General features: G+C 35.0%; 1 protein-coding gene across 1 annotated transcript; it reads right to left on the bottom strand.

The window, feature by feature from the left end:
- Positions 891-3,034, bottom strand: LOC18592429 (probable acyl-activating enzyme 10). Its single transcript, XM_007019181.2, has one exon. It carries the CDS (start codon positions 2,882-2,884, stop codon positions 1,202-1,204), a length of 1,683 nt encoding a protein of 560 aa, XP_007019243.2. The 5' UTR covers positions 2,885-3,034; the 3' UTR covers positions 891-1,201.

The raw sequence follows: 10,750 nt of genomic DNA, 5'->3' as shown, positions 1-10,750 counted from the left end.
AAAGTAATAAATAATAGATATATATATATATATATATATATATATTTAATTTTGGTTATAACTGGAATTATCAGAGAGTTGGAATCTCGATACTTGTGATATTTACCATAAGGGAGTTTCATCAACGTGAGCGATGAGCGATGGCATGTGGTATAACAATATTAGAGCCCCCCACCCACCCCGCCCCCACCCTCCTCCCTCCGCCTCTGCCTATATAGTACTATTTTCTTGTCTTATATATGTTTAATTTACTATTCATCTTATCTTTGGACTTGCATTATCCAATGAGAGTGTTAGAAATATTATAAGCTAGTTATGTAGATTGTATTTGCTTTTTTTCTTGTGCATGTGACGTTGGTTTACACAATAAGAGATATTTCTTTCACATCTTATAAAATCTCACCTCTTCAGTTTCAAATTTCAAACTCTGAGACTTCCAATATGAAATCTTAAACTCTAACCATTGGATGTTTTCCTCAAAAATATCTATTAGTAAATTGTGAGACTTTGATTTTTAATACTCATAAAACAATACCAAGTTCTCTTTTTTTCAATTAGTAAAACTCTTGAATTTCCTATTTCTTTCTTTGTATTTCCTTGATTTCAATATGGTAGTTAACACTAATGATGAATAAAAGTAGTAATAAGAGATATGAAGGCAAACACCAGTTATTTGTGTCTGACATGACTCCTCAAGAAGAGCATGGATCAAAGAAAAATGTTCCAACTTGCTCTAGCGTTCAAGAAATTGAATAAAATAAGAAAATAACTCAAATTCATAATTTAGGGAATATATCATCTTGATTGTATTGAAAAACACACAATTAGCTTCATGTGCAGCATCAACAACATGATTTTGAGAGCAAAAACCAAAAAAAAAAAGAAAAACGTAAAAGAGCAGTCCTTTATTAATTAGGATTTGTTAAGAACTTATCCTAAAAGGAAGTCCCATTGATATTTATTACAAGCAATTAGACAACTAGGCTAAGGCTGTTAAATGTGAATCAACAATACACTTAATACAATAATCAAACTCTGTATTATTCACAAAAAATGTAGGGGAAAAAAAAAGTGCTCAAGAAATTTTGTTTTGATATTAATACAACCAATGAAGCATTATTTTTTAAAATTAAATTAGAAACACAATGCATAAAAGTATAGGTGCATGCATGAAATAGAAACCAAAAATATTACGGAGTGCCTAACCGAGTGCACAGCTCGATTCATCAACTCCACTCATAGCCTTCGCAATTTCCCTCAGAATAAACTTCTGTACTTTCCCTGTTGACGTCTTGGGAAGCTCTTCCTCAAACACCACCGTCTTCGGCGCCATATAATGCGGCAGCTTATCCCTACAATACTCCATAATCTCCTTCTCACTTGGTTTCTGAGTCAACTCATCATCAATATTCTTCTTCAAACTCACAAAAGCACACGGCGTCTCACCCCAAAACTTATCAGGCCTAGCCACCACGGCCGCCTCATTAACCGCTGGATGCGAATACAACACTGACTCAATTTCAGGGCTGCTTATATTTTCTCCACCGCTTATAATAATATCCTTTGAACGATCCTTGATTTCCAAATAACCATCAGGGTGAATTACCCCAACATCTCCACTGCAAAACCAACCATTTTCTCTCATGCAATTGGATGTCCCTTCAGGGTCTTTGAGGTACCCCAACATGACACACCCACCTCGTAAAACAACCTCGCCAAGTGTTTTACCGTCGCGTTTGACGCTTTCTCCTGTCTCAGGGTCAACGACGTCGACTTCCGTGAAAACAGCAGAGTTAACTCCCTGTCTTGCCTTTAGCCTGGCTCTTTCTGTTAATGGTAACTTGTTCCATTTCTTTTTCCATGCACATGTCACAACGACTCCTCCTGTTTCAGTTAACCCGTAACCGTGGCTCACCACAAAGCCCATTGACTCGGTCCGCCCTAGCACGGGTGCTGGTGGGGGTGCACCGGCTGTTAGAATTTGGACAGGGCGGTTCAGTGGTTCGAGGTGTGAAGAATTTGATAGCATGTTGAGCACCACAGGCGCACCGCACATGTGGGTCACGCCATGTTGTTCAATCAAGCGACAAATAACCGATGGTTCAATCTTTCGGAGGCAAATGTTGGTCCCACCTACGGCAGCCATGCCCCAAGGGAGACTCCACCCATTAGCATGGAACATAGGTAGGGTCCACAAGTAAACAGGCTGATTGGGAACTGACCAATCAAGCAAAGTAGCCATGGTGATTATGAAAGTTCCCCTGTGGCTAAGGATCACACCTTTGGGAGAAGATGTTGTACCCGATGTGTAGTTTAACACCATTGGCTCCCATTCACTCTTAGGCCTGACCCATTTAAACTTTGGATCACCATCTTCTAATATCCCCTCGTAATGATCAAGAAAACCGACGGAAGATGATGGGTTTTTGCTGCCTGAGTCCTTTTCATCGTCGATGAGGACAAGATGCGGGGCTTTGGTTTTGCTCGGAAACAAAGAGATTGCCTCAAGAACAAGAGAACTAGACTGGTGGTCAACAAAAACGAGCTTGGATTCGCTGTGCTGTAAGAGTACGGACAAGGTGTTGGCATCAAGGCGAGTGTTGATGTTGTTAAGGACAGCGCCAGACATGGGGACGGCGAATTGGAGCTCGTACATGGAGGGAACGTTGGGGGCGACAACTGAAACTACTTGGCCTCGTTGGATGCCAAGGGAAGTCAGCGATGATGCCACCTGGAGACATCGACGGTGAGTTTGAGACCACGTGTATGAAATGTTGTTGTAGATGATGGAAGGGGAGTCGCCATAGGCAGTGGCAGCTCTCTCCAGGAAGCCTAAAGTTGTCAGAGGGGGTGAGTTTGCAGGGTTTGGCAATAGGAGTTCCATTGATATTAAGAAAAGAAGATGGGTTTGGTGATCTTCTGGTTAAAATTGATCTACATTGTGAAGATCTTTTATAGACAAAAGAAATTAATTACTAGTATAAATAAATATCGGTTTCACGTTGAGGACATTGGAATTTGGAAGGGTAGAATATAGAAGATATCTATTAGCATTGATTATATTTTATAGTGGAATTATAGCCCAACCACATGCGACGCCATAGAAAAGTTGGTTGGTGGCAGCCCTACGAAATCAAGTCATTCAAGATTCCTGCTTGCCGATGGTAGTAGCCTCTTGCTAAAATATCAATTTTTTAGTTTTTACAATTTGATGCATGTCTTTGTTTAAAAGAAAGGGTTAAGAGGAGAAAGAAATTGAAACCTAATTTTACAATTCTTTTTTTTTTTTTTTTGAGAGGAAAATATGCTCATTAGATAACTAAAAGGAGAAGCATTCCAAATTGAGCACAGAGCTGACAATTTATCAAATACAACTGAACTCACAAAAGCCTAAACACAGACTTGCAGATCACCAAATCGGAAGTTGCCTAGCATCATTCTTGAATAGTATAAATTAAGTTATGAAATATTAAAAAAGTCAATTCCTATGATTTTGCTGATAATGGTGGAGAGAGAAAACCTTTTAAATTAATTAATTAAATATAAAAGGAAACTTGAACTGCAAATTTGCAACTACTAAAACCTTATCTTTTCCAGGGAAATGGATTAATAATAAGAACACAATCTAATTAAAGTAATACTAATCTTTCTTCTTCATTATTCATTTACTCAGCTTATCGCCAGAGCAAATTGCTGCCAATCTATCTTAGACCATCAATAATGTGAAGCACGTCCGTGATGCTTGGATCAATACAAGATTTGGGTGGATTGCCACTATCTTTTTTATTTGGTTTCACTGCAAATGGATGAATCAATAAGTTGGCACTATTACTAGTATAATTCATTTATATTATTATACATTGTTTCTTAGATTTTTAGGATTTTGCTTTTAATTAATGCTTCTAATTATTTGCACTGACTAATGATTATGGTGAAAATTGTCATCAAATGTCCTCTATATATAATTCTAAACATTCCAAGTATACACCCATAAAAAGGTAATTATAAGTAATGAAATAAAAATAAAACCATAACTATAATTAAAATAATCTTCCTTTTAGGATGTTCCAAAATTATATCTTTTTTTCATTTCCAAATACATAATTATTTATTTTTAATAATTCTTCTTTTACTTTTTTGCATTCCAAACCATGCGTTTAACATTAATTTTACTACAAAAATTAAAAATTTAATGTAAATTAAATTAAAATCAAATACTTTTTATTAATTTTCATAAAAGTCACATAAGAATAAATAATCGGAATGAAAAGGGGAATTAATTTAAAATTGTTAAATCACTTCATCATTTATCAATTTATTCAATTGTTATAGTAATTAATGACAACATTCGATCCAATACATATCTCATCGTAGCATTCGCATTACAATCTTAATTATCATTCTTATTGTAATCAATTATAATAAACATGCATTCTGACTAGGTGTTTAGCCAAACTTTTCGACCATTATGCTTTTATATATAATTGCACTTCCATAACACATCTCAATCACTGTCGTAACGTGCGGGTCCAGGAACCCGACCGTCCAGACGCTAGTGAAAACTCACTAAAAACTAGGAGTCGCCACCAATCTTTTTTACTAGGTGTGTTTGGCCACCTATTGACTCGATTCTAATCGACGGAGTCTTAAATTAATTTTAAGTCAGCCGAAGAGAACCTTAAACTGGTCTACAATTTTTCAGATCTAGGCTCGAGAGTACGGTTACGTCCGGGAAAGAATTAGCACCCCTGAGACGCTCGTTCCATGAACGGTACCATTTTTAGATTATCCTATTAGGCTTTAATTTTTTTTTTTTTGAGTTCATTTTGTTTCCTTAGCTATTATTCATTTATTTTATCTCCTATTCAACCTAGAGTGAAATACAAATGAGAGGCATGATGAAATGCATGGCGTGAGATAGAAATATCGGAGAAATAACCTTTTATCAATGATATTTTCCCATATCCACCCATCATACTGGTGGAATTCGGGGTATTCTCTCACCTAGGGAATTATCCGAGAAATTCACCTTCGCAAATTCAACGAATAATTCCCATCGTCGGGGTTATCGTACGTTTTTATTTAAAAATAATGTTTTCGTGAATATGAACCTATTACGAGCGAAAGCTTTTTTATTAAAGATGTTCCTCAAGCCCTCCTATCATACTGGCGGGACTCGGGGACATCTTTTCACCTAGAGAACTTTTCGAAAAATACTCGCCTTCGCAAGATCCTCGGAAGATCCCATCATCGGGGCTTAAACTCGCAAACAAAAATATTTATATGCAATGATATGCATGATGCTATATATGCTACGCTAATGCGATTGTCTATTTTTTTATCATTTTTTATTATTTAATTATTATTTTCATTTTATTTTATTTTTTATTGTTACATTTTTTTATTTCTTATTATTATTTTTTTCATACTTTACATTTTTTATTCTATTGTTATTTATTTATTATTTTTATTGAGTATTTTTGTATAGTCAAATTCTTTATTTATTAAAATTTTGGGATCATAAAATCGAGGCCCTCTCATCGTACTGGTGGAGCCTTGATTCGGATTCCGAACCTAGGGAACATGGGCCTGAGATTGTGACTTCTCGCGTCCCGACCGATCATCCCATCATCGACATTATACTTGTAGTTAATATCATGGTATTTTATTATTATTTATTTAATATTTTATTTTATTTTATTTTATTATTTTTTATTTAGTTGTAGTAAATATTTTCCTAAGCTTCAATTATTTGTATAACTAAACATTCTCTAAAAATATTTTTATTTTTTTTTATGATTTTTTTTCCTAATATATTTTAAAACTCATTCTACAACATTAATATACTTTACTTCTACTATTTTACCATCATTAACATAAAGCTATATTAAGAATATTTTTTAACTAAAAAAAATAATCAATATAAATACCACATAATAACCAATAAATTAAGAATTTAAATCTTACCCAAGGTTTAGGCCCAACCTAGTCCAAAATGCATCAGACTGGCAGAAAGCCCATGAGCTTGCCCCAAGTGCTCAGCTTCTCTGAGTCAAAACGGTGTCGTTTTGAATGCCTTTGAGCTGCCAATTTTATCCCCCAAAACGGCATCGTTTTAGCCTAGATCCAAGTATAAAAACCCTCATTTTTTATTCTCTCTTCATTTTCTCCCTTTTGTCTCTCTCTCTAGAGCCTAAACTCTCTCCCTTCCCTCTACCAAGCCACCGGCCAGCCTCTCTCCTCTCTTTTTTCAAGCCGTCGGCCTCTACTTCTCTTCCCTCTTTACTTTCCAACCGTCGGCCGACTCTCCTCTCACCTTTCTCTCTCACCCTCACACCGAAGCTCTTTCACTCTCCCTAGTCGACAGCTTCCTCTCTCGAATCCTTCCCTTTTCAATTGGCGACACCACAACCCCCCCCCCCCAAAGAAATCAACCAAAAATTCCCCCTTTCTTCGAAAACCCAATCGTTCCCCCCATTCTCACTGCGCACATTTTTTTTTTGGTATTTTTGGGTATTGTTTGGTACTTTTTTTATTTTTTTTGTGGATGTTGTGGCTGCTTAGACTAAGGATTTTTTATGTTTTTCTGCTGCTTGATTTTTGCTTCCTCGGATCCCCTTTGATTTTTTTTTTTGGGCTCCCTTTCGTTTTGCAAGTTGTCCATCTTTTGAAGCCAGGTTGTCCAAAAATTTGGACAACTCGGTAATGGGGTTCTGGCACCAATGAGTTGGTAGTCAGAACCCATATCATTCAGGGTGGTTAGGGGGGAGGGATGGCTGGGCGTACGCCCAGCCATTCCTCTTTTTTTTTAATTATTTTATATTTATTTATTTTATTATTATTTGTTTTATTTCTTTGATTTTTTTTATTTTTTGGTGTCTACAATCACAATATTAATATCAATTTAAGCTTATTTCATTTGTAATTTTTGTTCCAAATCAACAATGGTCTTTAATTATATATAGTCCTTATATATTTGCATAAACTAAGTTGTTTTTCTATTTTGAATTTTATTACTAAGGTAAAAAGGTAGAAATTTCTTAGTCAAGACTAGGTAGAGATAAAGTTAGAATCTTATACAATGGGGTAAGGAATTAGGTATAACTCAGGAAAAACCATAAGTGAATTGTTGCAATTGTCAAGGAAGCTGAGGACACACACATGGTAGGTAAGAGTGTTAGGATGGTTTGTGAACAATGTGATCGAAAAATTATCAATATTTTTGTGGCTATGGAGAATGATGTTAATCCTTGATTTCTTCCTGACTTGGAGGTATAGTAGTTGTGTCTTTTCTTCTATCTGTTTATTTTTTTTCTCTACATGGTAGTGATATCCTATAATGTGAGAAGGTTTGGTAAGCTTGAGAAAAAGCAAGCAGTCACGCATCTAACTACCAGGTAATTTTACTCCTGCAAGAAACTAAACTACAAACAGTTATTGATAATATTGTGAATCGTTTATGGAGCAGTGGTAATGCAATTGGCTGGTTGCTGAATCTGTTGGTGCTTCAAGAGGTTTATTATTTGTTTGGTGTTCGAACTTGTTTCATTTGGAGCAAACTATTATTAACCCTCGATTTAATCTAGCAATAGGAAAATGCAAGGTTTTGATGATGTTGTTGGAATTGGCAATATTTATGCTCTCAATGATGAGGGAGAAAGAGTAAATTTTTTGGAGTGACGTTTTCCAAGCTTCGAGAGCTTGGGATTTCATTTGGTGTGTCAGTGGTAATGCCATCAAGAATTTGGAGGAGCGCACCAGATTTAATGCCTTCGATAACTCTATGACTCACTTTGTTGATTTCATTAAAGAGTCTGGTCTTATGGAAATTTCGATGACATAAGGTAAGTTTACTTGGTGCAACTTTCTGGAAAATGTAACCTTCAGCAAACTTGACCATTTTCTCCTTGCGGTTGAATTCATGGAACATTTTTCAAATCTAATTCAAAATGTTTGCTGACTTATATTTGACCATAATCCTATTATTATTTGTCTCGATAGTTGCAATTGAGGACCTAAACCTTTTTTATTTTTTTAATTACTAGTTAGAGGATTGTAATTTTAATAACATGTTTGCTTTTGCTTGGAAAAATACTAAGAACTTTAATGGTAGAAAGGCTGCTATTGAGCATCAACTTAGAGGCACCGAATGCCATATCAAGAAATGACAGCGAGACACTTTTGGAGTCTTGTCTAACTAGATTAACAATCTTGAATTTGAAATTCAACATCTTTTTGAAGAAATTCAGCAAGGGACTTTGCATGAGTAGATTTGGAACTCCTTTAGAGGGCTTAAACAAGAATTATGGCAACTCCTTAGAATTAAAAAGAGAGTTTGGCATCAAAAATCATGCATCAGGTGGTTTTTAGAAGGTGATCACAACACTTGATACTTTCATAATGTGGCTTTCGCTCTATGCAAAGCCAACTTTATAGGTAAAATTTTTACTCAAGGCCTTATAATAAAGGATCCGATTGAAATCAAGGAAACAATTGCATTGCACTTTGAAAATTTATATGGTTCTAGGGCCATCTCTAAACCCAAAGAATTTAATAGTGACCTTCCTAAGTCTGATGGGCAAGCTAAGGTAGCACTTGAAATACCATTCTCCAAGAATGAGATTTGGGAAGTTATTAATGGTTACGATGGGAACAAGGCTCTATGGCCGAACGGATTTAACTTTTGCTTCTTTAAGAGACAGTGGGGGGTTATCAAGGATAAGGTTATGAAATTTGTTACTAATTTTCAATCTAGCAGTTCTTTGCACAAAGGGGTTAATGCCTCTTTTATTACTTTGGTCCTTAAGTGTAATAAGCCTAGTTCTCTTCATGACTATCAACCAATCAACTTGGTAGGCTATTTGTATAAAATTATTTCCAAAGCCCTATCCTTGAGATTGAGGAAAGTTTCTGATGATGTGGTAGGCATTAATCAGTTTGCCTTCATCCATGGTAGGCAACTTTTGGATTGTGCTTTCATAACCAATAAGATGGTGGATCTTATGCGAAAGAATCGACATGGTGGACTTGTCTTTAAAGTTGACTTTGAAAAGGCTTTTAATAGTGTCTCTTGGGAATTCTTAGAGTATGTTATGAAGTTGATGGGTTTTGGCATTAATTGGCGTTCTTAGGTTAGGGCTTGCATCTCAACTACCATTGTTTTGTGCCTTAGTTAATGGCACCCTGACCCAAGTGCAAACCCATCAACATTAAGTTTCAGAGTACCTTTCAAAGGGCATGATTAGGAAACTTTTGTGTGTGTTGCAAGTCTTCGACTGTCACATAGTGCTAACTTGTTATGTTTGGAGTTCTCCATTTTTTGGTTAGATCTTTTTTCTTTGAAAAGTTATGAAGGATATTTTTCTTAATTTTATAGCACTACCTTACCTGATCCTTTAAATTAATCCAAGTAAACACTAACATTAAAATATGTAGATTCTTACAAAGCAAATTTGAACAAGAAAGCTAACAATTTATCATGCCTAAAGGCAAAGGCAAATGCTTTGATTGCTATTTGCTACAAAACTGACTACTCTCATATGCAATATATAGCACAAATCTACTCTAGGACTAGAAATTAATACATACATGTTGTAATAGTTGTGTTTATCATATTTTTCATCCTATAACTTTTTGTAGGTGAGGACTAAAGCAAGTACATGTACTAAAAATTAAATATACAAATTGTTATAGTCGGTAGTAGAAAATGTACAACAATATTACGACAATTTGTAATTTTATATATTGATTGTTAGTTTAATTACAAAAAGCGGTGTTTGTAAACAAAAGTCAATATAAGGCTTTGGCAAAGCTCCACAAAAGATGCATTGTTTTGTGTCTTTTTAATGTAGTGTGTCAATGTTTTGCTAGTACATTAAGCATATATAAAAAAATATAATGATAGTGTGCAATAAAATATGAAACTTTGTGACAAAACAATTATTTAAAATTAATAGTAACTGATATTGGGCTTGGAACCATAGAACTTCATATCAAGGATATTGGGCATTTTGCTTGGAATCATAGCACTAAAAATTAAGGATAATTAATTAAACAAAGGATATCAAGTAGATATCATGACATATCAAAGATAGCAAGTATTATAATTGGAACTATAGCACCTCAAATCAAGGATATCAAGCATTATGCTTAGAAATGTAGTACTACAACTCAAGAATATAATTAAGCAGTATCAAAGATATCATCTATTATGCTTGGAACCATAATACCCCAGATCAAGGATATCAAGAATTAAGCTTGGGAGCTAGCGCCACAGATCAATGATATTAAGCATAATGATTTAAACTGTATCACTATAGATTAAGGATATCAAGCATTAGAGTTGGAAGCGTAGCACTACAGATTAAGGATATCAAGCATAATGATTTGAACTGTATCACTATAGATCAAGGATATCAAGCGTTATGCTTGGTACCATAACACCCTATATCAACGATATTATCTATTATTCTTGGAATTATAGTATTACAGATCAAGGATATTTAGTGGATATCAAATAGATATTATGACATAGCAAGGATATCATCTAGTATACTTGGTACTATAGGACCTCAGATCAAGGATATTGGGCATTAAACTTGGAATCATAGCACTACAAGTCAAGGATAATTAAGCAGTGGATATCAAGTAGATATCATGAGAAATCAAGAATATCAAGCATTATAATTGGAACTGTAGCACCTCAAATCAAGGATATTGAGCATTATGCTTGGTATCAATCTTGTAAATA

Source organism: Theobroma cacao, chromosome 8, assembly GCF_000208745.1.
Source record: "Theobroma cacao cultivar B97-61/B2 chromosome 8, Criollo_cocoa_genome_V2, whole genome shotgun sequence".
In the NCBI taxonomy this organism is placed as follows: domain Eukaryota; kingdom Viridiplantae; phylum Streptophyta; class Magnoliopsida; order Malvales; family Malvaceae; genus Theobroma; species Theobroma cacao.
The sequence above is the reverse complement of the archived record's forward strand: the minus strand, read 5'-3'. Positions and strand labels throughout refer to the sequence as shown.

What these genes read in the sequence shown, in the direction of transcription:
- LOC18592429 (XM_007019181.2), bottom strand. Translation starts at nt 2,884, where the DNA reads ATGGAACTCCTATTGCCAAACCCTGCAAACTCACCCCCTCTGACAACT.